Source organism: Anomalospiza imberbis (genome assembly GCF_031753505.1).
Source record: "Anomalospiza imberbis isolate Cuckoo-Finch-1a 21T00152 chromosome W unlocalized genomic scaffold, ASM3175350v1 scaffold_73, whole genome shotgun sequence".
In the NCBI taxonomy this organism is placed as follows: domain Eukaryota; kingdom Metazoa; phylum Chordata; class Aves; order Passeriformes; family Viduidae; genus Anomalospiza; species Anomalospiza imberbis.
The window spans coordinates 260799-286656 of NW_027099339.1; the positions used below are offsets into that span (position 1 = coordinate 260799).

General features: G+C 41.8%; 1 protein-coding gene across 2 annotated transcripts in view; it reads right to left on the minus strand.

Annotated features, from left to right (window-relative positions):
- Window positions 1–25858, minus strand: part of LOC137465624 (arrestin domain-containing protein 3-like) — a 108550-nt gene that overhangs the window by 6724 nt on the left and 75968 nt on the right. For both annotated transcript variants that reach the window (XM_068177702.1, XM_068177701.1), the window contains exons 3-7: window positions 4133–4280; window positions 2440–2542; window positions 1718–1974; window positions 1140–1302; window positions 166–320 (exon numbers count right to left, since the gene is read on the minus strand). In XM_068177702.1, the coding sequence (XP_068033803.1) occupies window positions 166–320; window positions 1140–1302; window positions 1718–1974; window positions 2440–2542; window positions 4133–4280 (826 nt within the window). The remainder of the gene's footprint in view (window positions 1–165; window positions 321–1139; window positions 1303–1717; window positions 1975–2439; window positions 2543–4132; window positions 4281–25858) is intronic.

The window sequence follows — 25858 nt, forward strand, 5'->3', positions numbered from 1 at the left end:
CAAAAATCCTCCTCAAAACCAGCTTATTCCATGTTCATAATTTTAATGGTTTCTTTCAATTTTAGGAAGGAGAAACAGGTTTCTAAACTTATTCCATTAGACAAAAAAAAAAAAAATCAGCCACAAACAATATATAAATCATCAAAGTCTGACAGATATACCTACTTCTGAATATAGGGGAGGAGGCAGAAAACGAAACTCCTGGATGTATGCAAATAATGGTCCTTGCAGTGCTCTCTGAAAATCATCAAAAGCAGCTACAGGTGCAAGGCCAGACTGTCTGTTTTCCTCTGTGACCACTTCTGCATAGCTAGGAGGTGCTGGAGGGAGAAAGTACATACAGTTCAAACAGCAAGTTCTTATGCATGACAAAATATACAACATGATAAATATTAAACTTCAACCACTGAAAGATTCACCAGCAGATAAACAATGGCTTAAAAATTGTTAGACAAAAAAGGGAGACTATTTTGTTTTATTCTGATATTAAGCTTATGTTCAAAGACAGGCTGACCATTGTTTATTGTGGCTGAATTATGCCCTTAAAATTTAAATCAGACCAAAGATAATTTATTCTCTGTACAGGTAGAAATGACAGAATATTGCAGTCCTCTGTACTCCAGAAGTCTCCAGGTCTGGGATTTGCACTTAAAAAAAGCAAGATATTAGATATGCAAAAAGAGAAGGAAGGAAATACATAATTTATTTGGCCATGAGAAATCTCCTATAGAAAAGAATATTATCTTTTCACAAAGCCTTGGCTACTCAGGCTGATGAGAAAGCCCAGAAACTGCTATTATGAGTCGCAATGTTTTGTAACCAAGGATGCAATTGAGATACTGGAAGTGGAAGCAATGAAGTTATGCACAGATACAATGGTATCCTGTGCTTTTATTTCTGCTACTTTCCAAAGAAGCCAGATTTCACTGCCTGTCCTAGAGACAGAAAGGCAGGAAAGGGAAAAAAAATTTCTTGCTCTACACAGAACAAGCAGGTGGCAAGAAAACATCCACAATGGATTTCCTGTGGGCTTTATTATAAAAGGATGTAATTTGACTCTGTTAACAAGACTGCAATTAATAAACCAGACAAAAATCAAGAGAGTAGCAAATTGATTGGGATTTGTATTATCATGTTACCTTCCAGTCTTTCAGGCAGAGTCAGACCAAGCCAATTCATGTTCATGCTACCCTGGCTGCTTACGCTTGATGTTCTGCTACCAAATGGATGTAGAGGAATGGTACCAATGACCAGTGGTAAGTTAAGGAACAAATCCACAGCTCCTGGAATATCAACATATACCTGAAGAAAAATGAAACAAGTATATTATTAAAATGAGGGGGTTTATCATCATTTCATAAGTATTAGTCTAAGTTATCTTTCTATGAAAGTTTTCATGAGGAGCTTGTTTCTAATAGCCCCTTTTAGGGTCCATGCCCCTATGGAGACATGAGCTCTTCAAGTTAAGAAGAGTCTTAACATGAGCCCTCACATGGAAATACAGTTTGCTCATTAAATGCTTGCTTAGTTGACAGACAGCTGCTTTAAGAACTTGCATGATTTAAACTAAATTTACTTACCAGACCACCTGTCATGACACTAATACCAGAACATGTATTTCTTTCATAACTAATCATCACAAAATGCTGTGCTAGAAATTTGTATGGCATGTTGGAAGCTACTCATTCTCACGAGTGAAACAGACTGCCCAACATACCATCAGTGAATACTCCACACGGATTATACTACAGTCAAGGATTGAAGGGGAAACAGGTGGAATTTTCAACTGTTTGCCATTCCAGGTTTCTGTTTTGCCAGATGACAAGGATTCCCCACGGAGGTTGGCAACAAGCTGTCTGACTTCCTTCATTTTCCCTTTGGCATAGAATGCCTGCGTTTGGTAAATGGTTGCCTTTGGCACCACCATACGGGAAGAGCAATTCTCAATCTCAGCAAAGATCTGAATTGATTCACCTGAAACAAAAAGGAAAAAAAAAAAAGCAAACAAAAAAACTCAACAAAACACACCAGAATTTCAATTTCTCTTTACATTTACAAGGCAGCTTGAGCAAACTTTTACATTCTTTAAACTGTTATAACAATGCTGCTATCACTGCTCTACCTGAAAAAAAAAACATTCACTGATGCTAATAGAAACAAGATCCCCATGAGCTGTTCTAAAAGGAAAAAGAAAACAACACATTCAAAAAAATACCAGTCTAACACCCAAAACATGCCAGTCTAACAGATGAGGTCATTGAACCATCTAGAGATACAAGTAGCACTGTCTCAGTTAACAGGGTATGCAGAGAAGATTGTTAAATGCAGACTGATGTGGTACAAATATCCTTAATGTTTCATTTATGTAAAAACAGTAGTACAGACTCCAGCTTTAAAAAGGAAGGAAAACCACACAGAATTGATTATAGGATCACATACCTGGGGTGTAGCCCTTTCTTTCAATTTTGGCACTTAAAGATATTGGGCCTGAGGTACAAAGCCAACAACATAGAGTCTTTTCTTTTGTGCCTGCTTGGGGTGACTGCAAAAAGAAGAAAAGTATTGTCCATCAAATTAGGAGCTCCATGAATCTCTTCGGGTATTTAAACCAACACAGGAAAATAATAATTTTCATAATGCGTTTATTATTACATATTTTGATAAACAAAGCTGCTTTCATAGGAAAAGTCTCAAGCAGTTTAAACAACATTATACAGATACAATGCTTGTCCTAATTCCACTGGTGTATTCATATTGCTTTTTCTGCGATCCTCCATCCTACAGCCACAATTAAAACAATACTAAAAGAAAATACTGTACAGCTTAAAACAAAAGGCTTCATAGCCTACACATCCCAACATAATGCTGCAGAGCTTTTCATTTAACTAACAGCAAATTAGAACATCTTCACACTTCCCATTATGCTGCATTTCCAAAGCAAAATAACTAAGCTAAACTACTGTAATCTTTACTCGGTTATTTCCTCAGTTTCTGAATAATCCTGTTTCATCTATGTTAAAAAGACTTATTTTACACAACACCAGGATTTAGGGCTTGATCCAAAGCCCACTAAAGTCAAATGAGAGACCTTCGATTTTCATGGAGTTTTTACAAGGTTGTCTCTATTGGACACAAAATGAGTACACAGAAGCTTGGTAAGTTCAAAAGAGAAAAAGACTGTTTTATTCAAACATCTGGTATTTATAGAATACCAAAGGTGACCGTGGATTGGAGGATGGAATTACCACCTCTCCAACCACACTGGTCTGAAGATCAATCAATCATTTCTCTCCACCTACAGAGAAATATGTAAACTATTTTATTTATATGTGAAATTGTGTGGGAACTCTGACTCTCAAATATGTAAACATTATCAGAAGGCTAAAGAAGTTTTATGCGAACTTTAAAACTTTCAAAAGAACTATAAAAGGAAACTTAGTACTTTTAAAAATCAGGGCAACACAAGGTCCCTTTGCAAGCTGATTTTTCACCCATACACACAAGAAATCTGTTTCAATGGTCTTCTGATTTTCTTTCCCTTCTAGATTAAAATTTGAGAAGGGGATAAAATAAAGGATTTTTAGGCCAGACTGAAGTCAAATCCTCACTGAGAGCAGTTGTGATAATAGTTATTTTATTAAAATTATATTTCACAAAAGGATTATACAGAATTGCGACCATTTCCTCCCCATCAGTAGAAAACTATCCATATGGAAATTATCAATTGTGCACTACAGTAAATTTTTTACTTTGCATTTTTAAGTTAGCAGTCCCTCACTAAAATATTAAGCATTGCATTGTTCCTTCATGAATTATTCTTTATTTATAACTTAAGAGGACCAGTTCACCAAATTTTCTTCCTTACTGAGAGTCTACAATTTGATAGTATCAGTTTAGACCGACAAATGCATTTTACGTCTTGTAAAGATCAAGCATCTCCAAGTACAGGATAACTTAGCCTTCAAAATACCAGCAGTTAAAGAGTTGTTAAACTGATATAATACTTAAAAGAAGAGCTGTACTTAAACTAGCAAATAAATATTAGGTAAAGTTACATGCTGACGTTGTTTCAGTTATTATACTTCATTATTTTTATGCAAGAAAAGGAATGAGTAGTACTGTCAGTTCTTACCAGTAACGAAGGAGTGTTGATATCTATATGTTCAATGACTGTAAATTCCTTCTTTAATTTTACTGGTAGAAGCCAAGGCCTATGCAATTCAGCTTTCACCCAATACCGCACACTGCCGTGTCTGCCTTCGAATGAGGTAGCAAGTGGTCTGTGCAGGACAAAGGTCAAAGTTGAGTAAAGGTTTTCTCTCATTCCAGTGCAATTGATCAGATTTGGAATTAGTATGTTGTTGGGATTTAGGATTTTTCCTTTTGTTTCTTTCTCTTAGGGAATTTTCTCCCATTTTGTTGCTAAGAAACAATAACGACCGGTACTTAAGAGAAACAAAAGAAGTAACAACAGAGAAGGGGGAGGAGTGCAGCTGGCTTTACTATCTTGGCTGAGCCAGCATTCTTCTGGAAAGGGCAGGAGATTTGGGCTGAGGGAAGGAGGGAAGGGGTTGGGTGCATCTTCTAGCTCTCTCTTGCTCTCTCAGAGTCAGACGATTGCTGCTCACTGGGGGGGGGGGGGGGGAGGGGGGGGGAGGGGAGAGGAGAGGAGAATTCGTTGCTGCCACCGCCAGAGCCCAGCCTGGTCCTGCTTCTTCTGCTGTGGGTGAGCCTTTGCTCGTGAGAGCAGCCACTGAACTGGGACCTTATTGTGATGAGTAATGTGATGGTTGACTCACAATTAAAAGGCAAATATCATGTATATATGTTAAGAGAAGTTTTATAGACCTATAGTTATGTTTTACCCCCTTGCGTTGTTATCAGGGGGTGGCCTGGGTTTGGGACATTTAGGAGTGTCAGCTTGTTATTATGGCAACATCTGACCTCCAATCAAGATTTAAGGAAGCAAACTCCACCACTGGACATTGAAGAAAAAGTCGATGGACAGAACTTTGGGAGGGGCTAAAGGGTTAAAAGGCGAAACCTCCATTGTGTGGGTGAGCACATGATGGGAAAAAATCCTATGATCCCGGCATCGCAACATTTTCTCTATTCAGTTTTCTGTTGTATTTTTGATAAGGTTTTATTAAACCTTTTATTTTTTTTTAAGTGAGTATCATTTCTCACATTATTAATACCTTACCTCACTAAAAAAAAGGACTCTCACCATCTGCTCGGGTACCTCAGCAGAAACCCCAGGGTCCCGAGCCCTTTCCCCCTCCCAGGGAGCCTCTCCCTGCTGTGTTCAGGAGCCGGGCTGCCACTGCCCGGCCCGCGCCGTTTCTTTGCCACTGCTCTGGATTTTTTGCTACACTGTAGCCTGTCAAAAATAGGTTAGAAACTGTTGTAAAATAGTTAATAATTGTTAAACATATACTGTTTGTGAAAAATGCAGATTATATGGCTCTACGCAGATATTTACTGTGAAAAATGCAGAATGTATGGCTCTACACAGATATTTACGATATGTATTATGCTAGGTTGGAAAGTTATGCTGTAGTAACATTTTAATAATATAGTAAATGTAGTTTTGTAATTGAAATTAAGCTTCAGTAGTTAAAATAGAAAATATGTGTGTGTGGTATTCGTTTTGCTCAAGAGAAGAAGAAGATAATCAAGAAATTCTTCACACAGAGATAACAATTACAAAAACCCCTAAATCTTCCAGAGGAGAGGAATTTATGGCTTTCCTTATCAACAAAAAACCGAACTTCTCCAAACTCGACTTAGACTTCAAGGCGCCTGGGATTAACAGGAATTCCTCAACAAGTACCGGACGAACTTCTTGTTTTAAATAAATATATGCATATTCATGAAGTGATTTGTGTATGCAACAGGTTACCCCTCTTAAGGAGGGAATTCTTTTTTATCGGGGTCCTTCTCCTGGCTCACTTTTGTCCAGAGAGAGGTACCCAGCCCGGGCTGTAACTTTTTGCTGTTATTGTCTCTTTAATTGTCCTAACTCTAATTGTTTAATCTTTATTACTATACTTGTATTATTTTTTTTCCATTTTATTTTTAGTAAACTTTTATAAATTTTTAAAACAAGTGATTGGCGTTTATAACAAATGGTAGCAGAGGATGGTTCTTAATACCTCGCTGTGGGTGCTGTAGGAGAATTAGAGTGAGAAGACGCGTCCTGCCCTGATTAGGCAGCCTCGCTCTGTTCCCCTGGTGTGACCACAGACCGCAGGTTACGATCCGATGGACAAAAAGAGACAATAAAGCAAAGAAAAGGGAAAGAATTTCTAAACCGCGGTAATTAGCCCCTAAGACCAAAGTGTACACGAAGAACAAAGACCCAAGGACAACGGATAGGTAAGTATTTGTTGGGATGAATGTGTGAATGGGGTGGATAAGGGGGGGATGAATGTGTGTGAATGAGAGGCGGGCTGGTTACCCCAGACCTGCTAAGTGAGAGCGGTAGTCTCCTATGCTGCGTTTCCGTCTTTTTCGCGAGAAAAGCGGCCAGTACAGAGACGAAGCGAATGATAAAAGAGTGAGAGAATCCCCCCCCCAGGGAGGCTGAATTGAATGGGCTGGGTTGAGGGATTAATATTCAAGAACACCCAGGGTTGTTGCTGGGTTGAGATATTAATATTCAAGAGCACCCAGGGTTGAATAAAAGTCTGCTGGGTTGAGATATTAATTTTCGAGAGCACCCAGGACTGAGTAAAATTTTGCCGGAGTGAGGGTACACCCGAGAGAATCTGGGGTTGGTAACAACTCAGCCAGATTGAGGGGTATCCAAGAACACCGGGACTGGCCAGGGACACCTAAAGGTGTAATAGGTGTGTTGAAAAATAAAAGGTACCTTGTTGTTGTGGTTGTTTTGTTGTGTGTGTGAGTAAGTGAAAAATAAACTTGAGCGAATGGGGACAAATGAAAGTATACGTAATGCAGATTGTTTATTTTAAGCTTTGTTGTAGTTCCTTGGAGGAAAGTGTGTTGTGTTGAGGGGTGGTGAGAGAAAAAGGAGTTTTTTGAGAGTGTAGTCGAGGGAAAAGTGGTATTTGGGTAGGGGGAGGAAGGTGGAACAGAGGCAGGGGGTGAGTAGATAAAATCTTGAAAAATGGGACAGAAATCCAGTAAGAAATTATCAACAGAGATACCCCAAGATAGTCCCCTGGGAGTTATGTTAGTCAACAGGGAAAAAAAACCCTTGTACAAGAAAAAAAGAACAAAGTAAAGATGATACAATTTTGTATGCCTGAATGGCCAACAAAGGAAATAAGATCTGACCACGTTTATTGGCCTAGATATGGTTCTTTTGAGAAATGGATTTGTCAGGCTTTAAATGTATTTGTAAACTCAAAGGAACCGTTTAATTCAGAAGAAAGAGAATATGCCACGTGTTGGACAGGGGATTTTAGGAAAGTAAAAATCTTTAAGGTATCAGAAATCCCCGAAACAAAACAAGAAAAGAAAAGAGGAAAAGAGAAGGGAGGGGAGCAAGAGGAAAAAAGAGGAAAAGAAAAAGAATGGGATCCTTTAGAAATGTTACCTCCTCCCTTCCCATTCGCGCCTGCACCGCCTGCGGCCCCAGCACCGGTTTCGGGTCCCAGCGAGCTGCTCCCCTCAGCTCCGCCGGTCCCGGTGCCGGTGCCTGTCCCGGTCCCTGCGCCCACCCCGGGCTCTGGCTCGCCGCGTGTTCCTGCCCCGGTTCCCGTGCCCGCGGCGGCGGCTCTGCGGGTTCCCGTCCCGCTGCCTGCGGCGGCCCTCCCGGTCCCTGTTTCGCCGCCTGCCGCTTCGGTACCGGCCCCCGCCTCGCTGCTCGCGGCTGCCCGACCGACCCCCTCCCCCATCCTGCCCGGTTTGTCCGCGGCTGGTCTGCTGGCCGCCCCCGGCGGGCTCCCGTTAGTCCCGGCTGTCCCGTCTCTGGCCGCTTCTCCCGCAGCGGTTTTCTCGGCCCCATCCCCCGCGGTTTTGCCCGTTCCGGCTACACTGAGCGCTGCCGCCGCTGCCCTGCCTCTGCCGGGAGCGGCCGGCTCAGCCGCCGTGAGCCACGTGGAGGCTGACCGCACTCCCATCCGGTATCCCCCGGACATGCTCCCCCTTCAGCAGCTCCGGCAGCAAACCCCGCCCGTGCTCCGCCTCTGGAGGACCTGGCCTCTATGGTATGTCCTCCTCACACCGCCCTTCCTGCCCAGAGCTCCGTTCCCTTGGAAACCGCAGCTCCGGCTCCAAGAAACTCCCTGTCCCGAGAAGATGCTCCTTATAAAAATACTAGAGGTGCAGTTAAGAGGCAGCTTTCTCCTGGTTTTTCCTCACCACACGAAAATAAAGCTGCAGAAAAACATTGGAATAAAGAAATTGGTCTATTTCCACTAAGAGAGGTCCCGATAGGAGGGGGTGGGATTGGATTTGTGAATGCTCCCCTGACTTCTTCCGAAGTCAGAAATTTTAAAAAAGAAATCAAAGGGATTTTAGAGGATCCCATCGGCACAGCTGAACAACTTGACCAATTTTTAGGTCCAAACGTTTATACCTGGGAAGAAATGCAGTCTATAATGAAGATACTATTTTCTCAGGAAGAAAGGGAAATTATAAGAGTTGCAGGCATTAAAGCCTGGAATAAAGAACATCCACAGGGGCCCTCTGGAGAAGACATAATGCCAACTGAACCTCCGGGGTGGAGTCAAAATAGTGAGGAGGGGAGGAAACAAATGAATGACTATCGCAATACAATAATCAAGGGAATAAAAGGGGCGGCACCTCGAGGGCAAAACGCTAAAAAGGCTTTTGAGACACAGCAGGGGAAAGAAGAGACCCCAACTGAATGGTTAGACAGACTTAGGAAAAATATAAAACAATATTCAGGAATAGATCCTGAAACTGATGTGGGGAAAGCTTTGTTAAGAATTAACTTTGTAACGAATGCTTGGCCAGATATTAGAAAGAAATTAGAAAAAATTGAGGATTGGCATGATAAACCATTAAATGACTTATTAAAGGAAGCTCAGAAAGTTTATGTCCGGAGAGATGAAGAAAAAGCTAAACTGAAGGCAAAAATTATGGCACTCACCATGAGAGAAAACAAGTACAAGAAAAATCAAAACCACACAGACTCTACTCCTAACGGTCGTAGAGACAGAGGAACAGAAAAGAATAAAACCCCAATACAAACCAAACCTCAGGAGCATTTTAGGAATGTCTGTTTTTACTGTCAGGGCGAAGGACATTATAGGAGGGACTGTCCTAAGCAGGCAAAAGATCTGAAAATCTTCAAAGAGATGAGCACAGAAGAAGAATAGGGGTGTCCAAGGCTCTATTTTCTAGGGGACAGATACCATCTGGAGCCTGTGATAACTTTAAAAGTAGGTCCCCAAGAAGAAGAATTGGAATTTGTAGTAGATACAGGAGCAGAAAGAACCTGTTTGTTAAATATTCCAAAAGGTTATAGTGTAAGTAAAGATACTGTAAAAGTAACAGGAGCAAAAGGAGAGAGTTTCACTGTTCCTGTCATCAAAAATGTGGTAATGCAGGGAGAAACTAGATTTTGGATGGGGGATGTCTTGTTAGTCCCAGGAGCAGGTAGTAATTTATTGGGACGAGATTTTCAAGTGAAATTAGGAATAGGAGTTATACCAGAAGATGGGAGGATGACAGCTAAAGTGCTAAAATTAGACCAGGAGGATGAAAAGAAAATTAAAAAGGAAGTTTGGGCTGGTGAAGGAAATAGGGGAGGATTAAATATCGATCCTATAAAAGTTACAATTGAGAGAGAAGATTGTCCCATACGTGTGCGTCAGTATCCTATCTCATTAGAAGGACGAGAAGGTTTGAAGCCAGTAATAGAAGGGCTAATAGAGGATGGGACATTAGAACCTTGTATGTCTCCTCACAATACCCCTATTCTCCCAGTAAAGAAGTCTGATGGGAGTTACAGGCTGGTACAAGATTTAAGGGAGGTAAACAAGAGAACTCGGACTCGCTACCCAGTGGTACCAAATCCCTATACTCTCCTAAGTAAGGTCCCTCCCCAGCATCAGTGGTTTAGTGTGGTGGATCTTAAAGATGCTTTTTGGGCTTGCCCATTAGCCAAAGAGAGCCGAGATATCTTTGCCTTTGAATGGGAGGATCCACAAACTGGGAGAAAGCAGCAATTAAGATGGACGAAATTACCACAAGGCTTTACAGAGTCCCCGAACTTATTTGGACAAGCCTTAGAAACAATATTACAAGCTTTCCCCACTCCCCCTGGGATACAAATTCTCCAATATGTGGATGATCTTTTACTATCGGGGGAAGTTGAAGCTGAAGTCAGGGAGGCTACTATAAAACTTTTGAATTTTCTTGGGGAAAAAGGATTAAGGGTGTCAAAAGGGAAGCTGCAATTTGTGGAACCAGAGGTAAAATATCTTGGACACTTAATAAGTAAAGGTAGTCGGAAGCTTAACCCAGAAAGAATTGCTGGAATTTTATCCCTTCCCCCTCCCTCTTCCAAGAGGGAGATCAGAAAACTACTTGGGTTATTGGGATATTGTAGATTATGGATTGAGGGATACACACAGGCAGTAAAGTTTTTGTATGAAAAATTAACAGAGGGAGATGATATAAAATGGACCAAGGAAGATGATGATAAATTAGGAGAACTGAAGTTAAAACTGGCCTCAATACCTGCTTTAAGCTTACCTTCACTAGAAAAACCCTTTCATCTGTATGTGAATGCAGAAAAGGGGGTGGCTCATGGAGTTCTGGTTCAGGAGTGGGGGGGAGTAAAGAGACCAGTGGCTTATTTATCAAAGATGTTAGATCCAGTGAGTCATGGCTGGCCAGTATGTATTCAGGCTATAGCAGCTACTGCAATCCTGGTGGAAGAAAGTCGTAAACTGACTTTTGGGGGCAAACTAATTGTGTGCACACCTCATGCAGTACGAAATGTGTTAAATCAAAAGGCTGAAAAATGGTTGACAGACTCTAGGATGTTAAAATATGAAGCAATCTTGATAGACAGTGATGACTTAACACTAGAAGTAAACAGAAGTTTAAATCCAGCTCAATTTTTATATGGGGAACCAACAGATAATCTAATACATGATTGTCTAGAAATTATCCAATACCAAACAAAGGTTCGAGAAGATCTTGAAGAACAAGCCCTTTCAGAAGGGGAGATAATTTTTGTGGATGGTTCCTCCAGGTGTCTACAAGGAAAAAGAATGTCAGGGTATGCAGTAGTGGATGGGAAAAACATGCAAACCATTGAAAAGGGGAAATTACCTTCAAACTGGTCAGCTCAAACCTGTGAATTATATGCTCTAAAAAGAGCACTGGAATATTTAGCACACAAAAAGGGAACTATATATACTGATTCAAGGTATGCCTTTGGAGTAGTACATACCTTTGGAAAAATTTGGGAAGAAAGAGGATTGCTTAATTCAAGGGGAAAAGGATTAGTACATGAGGGGCTCATTTTAGAGGTTTTAGAAGTATTAAGATTACCAGAAGAAATAGCTGTAGTACATATTAAAAGTCACCAAAAGGGAGTGACTCCAGAAGTAAGAGGAAATAATTTGGCAGACCAGGAAGCTAAGGATGCAGCAGAAAATGGAACTGAAAGAGTTATGCTAATATTAACTCCAAATGAGGAGAAATTGGAAATTCCAAAATTTAGTGAAGCAGAGGAAAAAGAATTAAAAAAAAATAGGAGGTTTACAAGATGAATCAGGGAAATGGAAACTTCCTGATGGAAGACAATTACTTAATAAAATACTTACTAGAAGGATATTAGAAGACATGCATCAAAAAACTCACTGGGGTACTCAGGCTCTGTGTGATCACTTTCTAAGGAACTATGGGTATATTGAAATTTTTGGGCATAGCAAAGAAGGTTACTGAAAAATGTATAACTTGCCAAAGGATAAATAAAAAGGTAATGAGAAAAACCACATTGGGAGGTCGGGAATTAGCTCTTAGGCCATTTCAAAGTATTCAAGTAGATTTTACTGAACTCCCTCAAGTTCAAAGATGGAAGTATTTATTAGTAATAACAGACCATCTAACTCATTGGGTGGAAGCGGTTCCCACTGCCACGGCTACAGCCAACGTGGTAAGTAAAACCCTTTTGGAACAGATTATTCCAAGATATGGAATGGTTAATAGGATAGACTCAGACAGAGGAACACATTTTACGTCAAAAGTGTTACAACAATTTATTCAGACCTTGGGGATAAAATGGGAATTACACACCCCATGGCATCCACAGAGTTCTGGCCGAGTAGAGAGAATGAACCAAACTTTAAAAAGAACTTTAACTAAATTAATAGTTGAAACCCGAATGTCATGGGTACAATGCCTACCTTTAGCCTTACTGAGGATTCGAACACAACCCAGGTCAGACCTGGGAGTGTCACCTTATGAAATGATGTTTGGATTACCTTTTTTGACTACTCTACATGAAAATGCTACCCATGAGGTAGGGGAAGAAAATGTTAAAAAATATGTGAACACTATTGCCAAAACTCTTGAAAATTTAAGGTTAAAAGGAATAATCCCCCAAACCACACCTTTAGACTTTAAAATCCATAATATTCATCCAGGGGAATGGGTGTTGGCAAAAACATGGAAAGAACAATCTTTAACTCCACAATGGGAAGGTCCTTTTCAGGTATTGCTGACGACCGAGGCTGCGATCCGGACCAGGGAACGAGGGTGGATCCACGCCAGCAGAATCAAAGGACCTGTGGAAGAACCTAAAGAGTGGACGATAACCTCTGAACCGGGTGATACAAAATTGACTCTTAAACGGGGAATGGGTGGTAATGAACTGGGAAGACCCGAATGATCCAAGAAATATACACAAGATCACACCTGACTGGGGAGTAAGACCGAGCTTACATCAGTGGTTTCAAATACCGCGTGGACAAACTTTGAGGCGCCCCCGATATCCTCCTGGGGAAGGAATACTGCCACCACAGACAGGAGGATCAGGACTGTTTTGGACAGAAAACACCTGTATTTTGGCCTTAGCCTGTGATTTATACAAAGAGGAGGGCGAATTACAATCTCAATCTGTGCCACGTAATATACCCTGCCTGATTCACCCAAATACTGGGCATGTTGGTTGGGTTAAATGTAAATGTTTGAATTGTGGGAATAATTGGTATTGTAGTTCACACAACCGACGCCCCCATTGGAAGAAGTGTCGAGTGTCAACTAGATCCCCATCCAAGCAGAGCTCGAAACAACTGAAATAATAACTTTGTTTTGTGGATGGGAATTATTAGTGCCTGTTGAATGGGAAATAGCTGAGGAACAGTGGGAGACCACCGTTAAGGAGTGTCAAAAACGATTTGCCTGGAAATTAGCTAAGAGAAAGTGACAAGAGAAGAGAGGGCAAGACCAGATTGGCCTCTATAATCGCCACCAAGAAGATCACATACACCTGCTGTGGGTTGCAACCCCATAGGCATGGGAGGTGGGAGTATAAGCCATACTGGACCTCTCCTTTTTCTGTCACTCATTTTCTGTCTTTTCCCTTTTGGGATATTGACAAAGCCATGCTACAGGTGTTACCAGAAGCTGTATATGGAAAGACACCGAGGCTCCTTTTTTATCTCGCACACTCATGTCAACAGTCACTGTTATAACCCATCCAGATTAGGAAACTGCATGCACAATGGACAAAAGTACTGGATTACTGAGAATCAAGGAATAAGTGGTAACAGGGCGGGAAGTGAATGCCCAAAAGGGGAAAAATGGATTTGTTTCACATACGCTATTGGGAATAAAGCACAAGATTTGGTAAAAGAGCAATTGATAACCAAAAAGGCTAAGCTGGCACCACCACCTAAACCTGTACCAATCTCACTTGACAATTTGTATACAAAACTGGAACAACAATTAGAAAAAGAGATAGATATTTCGAGGATGGGTAAAAATCAGTTTGTAGAATTGGGAGAAAGAATAAGTAAGGAACTTAACATAACCAATTGTTGGGTCTGTGGAGGGGCTCTGATGTCTGAAGAATGGCCATGGAAAGGCAGCAGCTTAGGCCCAATTGAGCTCCTTAAGTGGAACCAGACAAGTATAAGGGGAGAAAACCGACCAGAGGGGTGGGTTTTGAGTTCAGTAGTCATAGGGGAAGAATGTCTTTGGCGCATTGGGAAAAAGTTCCTTCATGAAGTAGGAAAAACTCCCTGTAAAAGATATAAGGTCAGTAATGGAACTTCTGTATGGTGGGTCCCAGAAGAACCTACCATGTATTGGACCCAAGAAAAAGTAAAAAAAGGAAATTGTGAGTATAAGAATGAAATCAGGCTTTTTCAGTGTAATGATACAGGAAAAAATCCTTACGTTGGCATCCCAGAGATTTCTAAATTTTGGGAGAATATAGATGAGCAAACATTTGACTATTGGAAAGCTCCAGATGGCTTATTCTGGATATGCGGAAAAAAGGCATACCCAAAACTTCCCTTTCAGTGGAAAGGGAGTTGTACTCTGGGAGTCATACAGCCAGGATTTTTTCTTTTGCCAGGGCCTGAAGGGGATCACTTAGGGATACCAGTTTATGAGGATCTAAAAAGAAACAAGAGAGACTTAATTGGAGGGTTCCAAACATGGGGAAACGAGGAATGGCCCCCTGAACATATATTGGAAACATATGGGCCAGCCACCTGAGCACAAGATGGGAGTTGGGGATATCGAACCCCAATTTACATGTTAAATCGCATTATAAGACTCCAAGCCGCTGTAGAAATAATAACAAACAAAACTGGTCGAGCAATGGCATTAATGTCAAGACAACAGACCCAAATCAGAACAGCCGTGTATCAGAATAGGTTGGCTTTGGATTATCTATTAGCGGAAGAAGGGGGTGTTTGTGGAAAATTCAATACATCAGATTGCTGTTTGAAAATAGATGATAACGGAGATGCTGTCCTAGATATAGTCAATGATATCAGAAAAATAGCCCATGTACCAGTTCAAAGGTGGGAACCAATGCTAAATACTAGCTGGTAGGATAACGTGTTGGGAATAGAATGGTGGAAAAAGCTAGGTTTCTTCCTGTTATGCGCTACAGCTGGTCTAATATTCCTTCCTTGTTTGATCCCCTGTTTCATTCGACTCATCACCAGTGTAGTTCAAAGCATGCAATTAGTGACCATGGATCAAAAATTGGATACAACAAAAATGGTGCAAAAGATTATGGTATTAAAGAAACAAAATAATATAGAAGACCCCTTTCAAGAGGCTAGATTGATTTATGAAGAAAATGAACGAAAAGTGAAGACTAGAAAGCAGTAAATATTGCTCGAGCCAAAATAATTATAAAAAGAAAGAGGAAGGATTGTGAAAAATGCAGAATGTATGGCTCTACACAGATATTTACGATATGTATTATGCTAGGTTGGAAAGTTATGCTGTAGTAACATTTTAATAATATAGTAAATGTAGTTTTGTAATTGAAATTAAGCTTCAGTAGTTAAAATAGAAAATATGTGTGTGTGGTATTCGTTTTGCTCAAGAGAAGAAGAAGATAATCAAGAAATTCTTCACACAGAGATAACAATTACAAAAACCCCTAAATCTTCCAGAGGAGAGGAATTTATGGCTTTCCTTATCAACAAAAAACCGAACTTCTCCAAACTCGACTTAGACTTCAAGGCGCCTGGGATTAACAGGAATTCCTCAACAAGTACCGGACGAACTTCTTGTTTTAAATAAATATATGCATATTCATGAAGTGATTTGTGTATGCAACAGGTTACCCCTCTTAAGGAGGGAATTCTTTTTTATCGGGGTCCTTCTCCTGGCTCACTTTTGTCCAGAGAGAGGTACCCAGCCCGGGCTGTAACTTTTTTGCTGTTATTGTCTCTTTAATTGTCTTAACTCTAATTGTTTAATCTTTATTACTTTACTTGTATTAATTTTTTTTCCAATTTATTTTTATTAAACCTTTATAAATTTTAAAAACCAAGTGATTGGCGTTTATAACACTGTTAAAAGGTTTAGTTATTATATTGTAAAAAGGGTTAAAAGGGTAGTTATAAGAAATACGGTACTCAATGTGAAAAATGCATATTTTATGATTGGCTGTTCGCAAATATTAAATTGAATACTATATGTATTATGTTATATTTATTAGAAGTGCTGTATTAACATTTTAATAGTATGGTATATGTAGTTTTGTAGTTAAAATAGAGCCTATGTATGTGAGGGGTTTTTTTTACTAGCTCAAGCAAGAGATGAGATAATGAAGAAACTCTTCACTCAGAGATGACAATGATGGGGGCCCATAAAGAATTACTGCCTCCTTATCGGAAAAGACAAACTATGGAACCACCAGGATTAAGGGGAAGAAGTTGACAAAAACCAGAAAAGTTCTTAATTTGCAAGGAATTTATGCATCATGTATGAGATGTATGAATATGCAACAGGCTATTGCTTTTAAAGGTTATTCCTTTGTTCACAAGGCATGCTTATTGGGCTTAAGTGCCCGAGAGCATCCGGACGTCCTTAATTCTTTGCTTTTTATTGTCTTGTAATTGTCCTAACTCTAAATTTTCATTACTCTAATTGTATTACTATTTTTATAACTATTTTATTATTATTAAACTTTTAAAATTTTAAAAACCAAGTGATTGGCGTTTATAACAAATGCTAGCAGAGGATGGTTCCTAACACCTCTCTGCCAGTGCCTTAGAAGAGTCAGAGTGAGGGAGACGCGTCCTGCCCTGATTAGGCAGCCTCACTGTGCTCCCCTGGTGCTACCGACAGATGCAGGTTACGATCGGATGGACAAAAGGAGACAATAAAACAAAGAAAAGGGAAAGGATTCCCTAAAACCGCGGTAATTAGCCCCTAAGACCAAAGTGTACATGAAGAACAAAGACCCAAGGACAAGGGATAGGTAAGTATTTGTTGGGATGGGGTGGATAAGGGGGTATGAATGCGTGTGAATGAGAGGCGGGCTGGGTACCCCAGACCTGCTAAGCGATTGCGGGAGTCTCCCATGCTGCGTTTCCATCTTTTTTGCGAGAAAAGCGGCCAGTAAAGAGACGAAGCGAGTGATAAAAAGAGTGAGAGAATCCCCCCTAGGGAAAATTGGGATTGCATCTCGGGGAAAGAGTGGGACCCCTTGGAGAGAAGAGGCCGAGGGTGTTCCTGGTATAATCCATTGGGTAAAATAAAAGGCAAAAAGAGGGTTTTCTTGGCATAATTAATTGGAGGAAAAAAATTCAAAAGGTAAAATGTGTGGGAGGGGCCCCTAAAAATTCTGCTTTGGACAACACAGCTAGATTGAGGGATATCCAAGAATACCAACACTGGCCAGTAACACCTATTAGGTGAAATAAAAGGTACCTACTTGTTGTGTACGCGAGGGTGGGTCCCGCACCAACAAGTCCCCTGTGGGTGGGAGCTTAGGCAAAACCCACAAAAGTAGCCTTGTTCCCCTGGGCGTGAGGGGGAAGTTGTGACTGCAGCCAGCCTGAAAGGTGAATTGGAACCAGAGGCAAACAAAAGGTACCTTTACTTGTTGTGTAGGCGAGGGTGGGTCCCGCACCAACACATCCCCCTGAGGGTGGGAGCTTAGGCAAAACCCTGCAAAAACTTGAGTGAAAAAGTCTGCTGGGTTGAGATATTAACCTTCGAGAGCACCCAGGATTGAGTAACTCAGGGCACTTCCCAGAGGCCCAGCGGTACTGAAACCCAGAGAGGCTGCCCCCAAAGCAAGGATGGCTCAGTGTCGTAGGACCTTTTAGCACCGCGGCTGTGCAAAGTAGTCGTCTAACCCATTCCCCCTGGGGGGAGGGGGTGTGGGGAGTCCAGATCAGGCAAGGTACGGAGGTCCGAACCCCTGACTCTGAGGCTATCTCTAGGGAAGAGGGATAGCCAAACCTCAGGGAGGTGGAAGGGGTCAGGGTGGGGGCTTAAACGATTCACGATTCTCTGGCAACAGAAATCCCTTTGTGTAAGTCTAAGAGGTTTGCTAACGTTTCCTTCCTCTGTGCAATAAAAAAAAGGGAAATGTGGAAGTATGAATGAACAGGCCTGAGGGTGTGAATGTGAGTGAGAGTGAGCAAGAGATAAAGGTGAGTAAATGGAAATGAGTGGAAGATATGTAATGTAGATTGTTTATTTTGAGCTTTATTTTTTAGAGGGAGGTGTATTATGTCGAATGGTTTGTGAGAGAAAGGATTTTTTGCATGGTAGTTGAAAGAAGGTAGCATTTAGGTTGTTAGAAAATGTGAGGGGAAAAAAAAAAAGAGCATGGAATGAATAGATAAGATTTTGGGGAAAAAAAAAATGGGACAGAAAACCAGTAAAAAGGAAGAAAAAGGGGAAAAGGGAGTGGAACAAGAGGGAACCACACCACTCGCAGCCAAGCCGCTTGTCCCGGGCCCTGGCTCGCCGCTTGTTTCAGCTCCGTCTGTCCCAATCCTGGCATTTGTCCCAGGTCCCAGCGAGCCGCTCGCTTCGGCTCCGCTGGCCCCGGTGCCGGCGCCTGTCCCGGTGCCTGTTTCGCCGCCCGCAGCCTCTGTACCAGTCCCCGTCTCGCTGCTCGCGGCTGCCCAACCGGCCCCTGCCCCCATCCCGCCCGGCTGGTCCATGGCCGCTCCGCCGGCCGTGCCTGGTGGGCTCTCGTCTGTCCCGTCTATCCCATACTTGACCGCTCCTCCTGCGGCTGTTTCCTCTGCCCCATCCCCAGCGATTCTGACCGTTCCATCTGCACTGGGCACCGCCACTGCTGCTTTGCCTCTGCTGGGAACAGCTGACCCAGCCACCATTAACCACGCTCCCGGCTGGTATCCCCTGGAAATGCCCCCTCGTTTGGCGGTTCCGGCAGCGAACCCTGCCCATGCTCCCCTGAGCTCCGTTCCCCTGGTAACCGCAGCTGCAGCCCAAAAAAACTCGCACCTGGAGGACGCCCCTTATAGGAACACGAGAAGTTCAGTTAGAAAACAACATTCTCCAGACTCTTCCTCACAACACGGGAGAAAGGCTCTAGAAAAAGACTGGGATCTGTTTCCACTAAGAGAGGTCCCGATGGGAGGGGGTGGAACTGAGTTTGTAAATGCTCCTTTAACTTCTTCTGAGGTCAGGAATTTTAAAGAGGAAATCAAAGGGATTTTGAAGGATCCCATAAGCACTGCTGAACAATTAGACCAATTTTTAGGTTCAAGCATTTATACCTGGGAAGAAATGTGGTCGATAATAAAGATACTATTTTCTCCAGAAGCAAGGGAAATGATCAAAATTGCAAGCAAAGAAGCCGGCAGTAAAGAAAAACCACATCCCCTCCCCGGAGAGGACAAAATGCCAACTGCACCTCCTGAGCAGGGTTGAAATAATGAGGAGGGGAGAAAACATATGAATGAGTATTGTAATTTAATAATCAAGAGAAAAAAAGGGGCATCATCTCGAGGGCAAAATGCTGAAGGGACTTTTGAGGCACAACAAGGGAAAGGGGAGGCTCCAACGGAATGGTTGGACAGACTTGGGAGAAATATAAGGCAACATTCCAGAATGGATCCCGAGATTGATGTGAGAAAAGCTTTGTTAAAGATTAACTTTGTGCTTGGCCAGATAATGGAAAAAATTGAAGATCAGCATGACAAATCATTAGATGATTTATTAAAGGAGGCTAAGAAAGTCAATGGCCAAAGCCAAACTAAAAGCAAGGATTGTGGCAGTCACCATGTGAGAAAACAATTACAAGAAAAAAATAAAAAACACACAAACACTACTCCTAGATATGACAGTAGTAGAGACAGGGGAACAGAAAAAAAATAAAACCCCAATACAAACCAAGTCTCAGGAGCATTCCAGGAATGTCTGCTTTTACTGTAAGAGCAAAGGACATTATAAGAGAGATTGTCCTAAGAGAGCAACAGATCTGAAAATCTTCTGAGAGATGAACAAAGAAGAAGAATAGGGATATTAGAAGCTCTATTTTTTTTAAGGGAAAAATACCATCTAGAGTCTGTGATAACTTTAAAAGTGGGTCCCCAAGAAAAAGAATTAGAATTTGTAGTAGACACAGGGGCAAAAAGAACCTGTCTGTTAATTATTCCAAAATATTATAGTGTGAGCAAAGATACTGCAAAAGTAACAAGAAAAAAAAATTAACAAGGAAGTTTGGGCTAGAGAAGGAAATAGGGAAGGATGCTTCATACTGAGCAAATGTCTTAATTGAGCTGTTGATTCAGCTAATTCTTTTCCCATTACTGTGTACAAGTAGTTTAAATTATTTCTTCCAATTTGCATTGTGATTTTTCATCTTGAAATTTGTAACTTGCTATACTCTAAAGTTGAGAAACTAGTTTACAGCTGTGACATAGCCAGACCTGCTTTTAATTTATTTTGAATTGATGTGAAGCTGTTCAATCACATGGTTCTCAGTGTGTAAAGTTAAACTAAAGGTAACACCAGCTACTTGGCAGGTCAATGAGAAACATTTTTTCTTCCAGCCAGTCCTTTTACATGTACCCAAATGTGTTTTGCTTTTTTAGTTTTTTGTTTTGTTTGTGTTTTTGAAAGTGCTGACTACTTGCAGTGCACCTAGAACAGCAGCTAAAGTTGTGCATGCATACCACTTTTGAAAAATAGGGCTCATTTTTTTGACCTCGAATTGGAGATGGCTACATATATAAATGGGAACACACAAAGCTGGATGAAGAAAAGGTTTCAGTATCTTCTAATGTAAGCTGTTAATTTTTTTACTTTCAGCATCGCTGTAGGTGTGTGACACACACACATTAAAAAAAAATGGTGGGGGGGAATCTCTGCTTGCTGTAGTTTTATTTCTGGAATGAGTTAGACAGCTATGAAGAAGTTGTGGGTTCCTTGTGTGGTTTACCCAAGCCTGCAAGGAGGGCTTGGTCGTGATTCCCTCTGTGCTGCAAGTAGCCCTGCAGCGTGGCAGCAGTAGCTTGCCTCTAGTGAGTTTGCAGGCAGGGTGCTTCACCACTGCAGTGCTCAGGTGCTGTTTCCTATTGTGACATTAAAGCTTAAATTCAAGAGTGCCTCTTTCCATCCAATTATTGTTTGTACCACAGGAGCCTCTTTGAACAGCGTTTCCTAATGGTCAAAGAGAAGGTATTGCAGAGACAAATTCCTTACTTTCTGTCTCTCCCCCACTGTATTCATGTTTTGTCCATTCTCTCTTCAAAATATGGATTTGTAAAACTCATGTTCTATGTCCTCAGATGCACTTTCCAAATCAAACCTTGGCTTCGTTGCAAATTGCATTGCACTAACTAACATTGTCTTAAATTTTTTGGTGCAGGTAGGGTCACTTTGGAAGTAAGTTGTTGTTTACCTTGTTCCTACAACCTTTTTGAGCTTGTGAATGGAAAAAAAAATTGTGTTAGAAAAAACAAGTCTTTAGTTTTAGCACTGTGTCAGCTGTGAGTGGCTAGTAGCCTTGGTGGAGAGTGCCATGAATTGCATGCTTGCAGAACGCACATAACAAAAGTAATTTAATTTGTAATGAAGTTGAAAAAGGGGGAGGGGTGATTGGGAGACTTACCTCTCTGAGACATTGGAATGTGAACTGATGTTAGTAGGTGGACTGATGCTGGAATGTTGCGGTGTGTCTCCTCCCTCCCAAAGGTAACCCTCTCCCCCCGCCCCAACCCCCATGAGCCCTGGCTGTGAGACAGGGGGTCCAGGGGGTCGAGTGATTGGCAGATTTGAAAGATACCCCCTGCCCCCTGTGGCTATTGGCAGACCTAAGTGCCCCTTCTCCCCTGGCACCCCTCCCCCTCACCTGGTTGGTGGCTACCTGTCCCTGCCCCTCCCCTTACCCCCGGGTTAAAAGGACAATCCAGCCACGTGGCCGGCCCTTCTGTTGGAGCTGCCACCAGCTCCACAACTCTGTAGCTGAAATAAAGACTCTGGATCAAGCTCCAGCAGAAGTGCCTCCTTTCTTCACCATCGCCTGAAGCCTCTCCACTGAGGAATATCGCTCGCAGCCTCTGAGTAACCCAAGGGTGTCACTGGGGAGGAAACATCCCAGCTGCCGCCATTGGACTCAGCAGCAAGGCAAGCCCGGGCAGGTCTCTGTCGGAATATTGGGAACCCCAATACTGGAATGTGGATGTAAAGATGTGAAGAGAGAGAAAGAGAGGGAGAGTAAAAGAGAGAGGGAGGCGAAGGACAGAGTTAAACACAAGACTGTTAAAAAAAATAAATAAATAAAAGAAAGGGACCACCACTAGAGATAAGATCAAGGCAGAAATAGCTGACTTTCACAAAGTGATTTATTTGTTTAAGCAAGAACTCTTTTCTCTTTCTGGTTTTTTTTGTTAAGAAGAGGAGGCTTTTTGTTCTGAAGAATGGGTTAAATGTTGCCCAAAAAGTAAAAAGCAAGAGATGTGATACATGCCGTGTTAAAATTGGCCTGGTCTTTCTATTTAACTAATTATAGCTCACAGGAAGAAGAATTGGCCTCTGCAGCTATTGAAACAGGTGGACACAAGAAGAAGAAGCGGCTGTAGAAAAAGCTTTTAGTTAAACCCAGAAAGTTTTGAAGAAAACTAATGGTAAAAGTTAATGCAGTATTGTCTTTCTTTTAACACTGTGTTATTAAGAAGTCCTTTCCAGGTACCACTAAAGCAGCAATCTGAACTACAGAAAGAGGGTGAATTCACGACAGCAAAATCAAAGAACTTGTGAAGAACCTTGAAGAATGGACTATCACATCTAAACCGGGTGATACCAAATTGACTTTCGACTGGGACTGGGTGGTAATAGTTTGGGAAAACCCAAATGATCCAAGGAAGGTACAAAGAATAACACCTAACTGAGAAATAAGGCAAAGCTTACATCACTGGTTTTAAGCACTGCCTAAATAAGCCCTCAGACTCCTCCGACACCTCCTTAGGAGAGGAACATTGCCACTTCAAACAGGAAGATCAAGATTATTTTAATCAGAGTTCTCACATTCTGGCCTTAGCCTGTGACTTGTACAAGGAAGAAGGGAAATTACCATCAGTATTATACTGTATACTTTATTTGATTCATCCCAGTGCTGGACACGCTAACTGGGTTATAAGTAAATGTTCAAATTATGAGAATAATTGGTATTGGAGCTCACAAAATCTATGTTCTCATTGCAATAGGTATTGAGTACTGAATCTATCCCCTATACAGATAGAACTCAAAGCAACTGAAGTAATAACTTTGTTTTGTGGATGGGAATTATCAGTGCCTGTTGACTGAGAGATACCTGAGGAATGGTGGGAAACCTCAGTTAAGGAGTGTTGAAAAGGACTTGCCTAAAAATATTTAGTAAAAAGAGTAACAAAGGAAACAGAGGGCAAGCCTGGATTGACCACTGTACTCGCCACCGAGAAGATCACACATACCTGCTATGGGAAGCAACTCCATAGGCAGGGGAGGTGGGGGTATAAGCCATACCAGACCTCTGTTATTCCTGTTTCTGTCTCTCATTTGTTGGCTTTTACCTTTTGAGATTCTGGCAAGATCGTGTCACAAATGCTACAGAAAATATTACATGGAAAGAAACCAAAGTTCCTTTTTTGTTACACACCCCCATGTCAACAGCCACTGTTATAACCCATCCAAACTGAGTACCTGCAAAAAAAAAAAAAATAGAGAAAAATATTGAATTACAAGGAACTTAGGAAAAAGTGGTAATAGATGGGGCATTGAATGTCCAAAATGAGAGAGATGGATTTGTTTTACATTTGATTTCAGGAATACAGTCCAAGATTTTGCAAAAAGGCCATTAGTAAACAAAAAGGTGAAACCAGCACAGCAATCTACCTCGGTATTAAACCCAAATTATATACTGAATCGTATTATAAGACTCCAAGCAGTCATAGAGAAGATAACAAACAAAGCCGCTCAGGCATTAGAATTAAAGAAATAACCCAGATACCGGTCCAAAAGTGGGAAAACAATGTTAAAAACTAACTGATCGAGTAATGTATTGAAGAATAGATAGTGGAAGAAATTAGGATTACAACTGTTCTGATGTTTCTTCCTTGTTTAATCCCATCTTTTATTTGATTACTAACATAGTCTAAAGAATGCAATTAGATAAGAAATATTGCTCAAGCCAAATGATTTATAAAGAATAAGAGGAGGGATTGTGAAAAATGCATATTTTATGATTGGCTTTTCGCAAATATTAAATTGAATACTATATGTATTATGTTATATTGATTAGAAGTGCTGTATTAACATTTTAATAGTATGGTATATGTAGTTTTGTAGTTAAAATAGAACCTATGTATGTGAGGGGTTTTTTTTACTAGCTCAAGCAAGAGATGAGATAATGAAGAAACTCTTCACACAGAGATGACAATGATGGGGGCCCATAAAGAATTACTGCCTCCTTATCGGAAAAGACAAACATTCTTCCACCTTCTCTCCGTCTTTATGGAACCACCAGGATTAAGGGGAAGAAGTTGACAAAACCCAGAAAAGTTCTTAATTTGCAAGGAATTTATGCATCATGTATGAGATGCATGAATATGCAACAGGCTATTGCTTTTAAAGGTTATTCCTTTGTTCACAAGGCATGCTTATTGGGCTTAAGTGCCCGAGAGCATCCGGACGTCCTTAATTCTTGGCTTTTTATTGTCTTGTAATTGTCCTAACTCTAAATTTTCATTACTCTAATTGTATTACTATTTTTATAACTATTTTATTATTATTAAACTTTTAAAATTTAAAAACCAAGTGATTGGCGTTTATAACACTCAACTTACTGTATTAAACCTAAGTAAAGTACATCCCCCCCAAGCAAAAAAAGACAGCCTGGATGGAACTGTAAGAGCTAATCAGCACCTTAACCTTCATGCAAATGAAGGATCCCAACTGAAACCAATCCAAAGGAACAAAACACAGTATAAAAGGGGTCATCCAAGTCAGTGAGAGCGTGCTGCTCGACCTTGAACATCGGGAACATCCCTGCTCAAAAGGAAGACGATCCAGCACCAGCCCTGCAGCATCCTCGCTTGTCATTGACCAGGAACACTCCTGCTCTACCCGCGGGCCCCCTATGCCTTAGGCCTTATAATAAAAGCTGAAATCACTTTTAGTACCAAGAGCGCATTTCCGTTTATAACAGCTTGGGGACTTGGCCGGGATATGACCTTGCCCAACCGAGACCAGAGAACGGGACAGCCGCCCATCCTCCCCAGATCCACGGAGGGACCTTGTATCAGTATCTGGGAAAAGGCCTGAGGCACATGAGGCACAGTGGAGACAGACGCTAGCCGGTAAGTATCACCAATCCACAGGCAGGGGGAGGGACTTACCACAGGAGGGGCCAGGGGGACAGGGGTGAGTGTGTGGAGCCAGGGGCACGTGGGGGGCGAGTGTGTGGAGAGTGTTTGAGATGGGAGCGGCAGCTTGGCAGCTCGGAGCCCTGAAGTGAGTGAGGTCCTCCTAGTACCACGGTCCGGCTTTCCGCGAGGAGGCTGGATGGGAACGGAGGGAAGCGAAACAGGGAAGACCAAGTGAGGCGCCCCCCCCCCCCCCCACCCATCCTTGTTCCTTCAGTCAGGGCACCCAGGCAGGCCTCATTAAAGCCTGGCAAGCCATCCCCTGAGCATGTAGGGGGCAGTGGCGAAAGTTTGAGTGACATGCAAACAAGCCATTGGCATGTGGGGGCTGTGGGGAGAGAGAGCGAGTGACACGCAAAATCAGGCTCACAGGTAAACTGGTGGACACATCAGCACCAGAGGAAACCAAATTCAGGGTCCTTCCTGGAGACCCGGCGATACTGGAGCTTGGAGAGGCAAACCCCAAGGCAAGGGGGGCTACAGTATCGTAGGACCTTCATAGCACCGCGGCTGCAAGGGGTGGTCATGTGGCC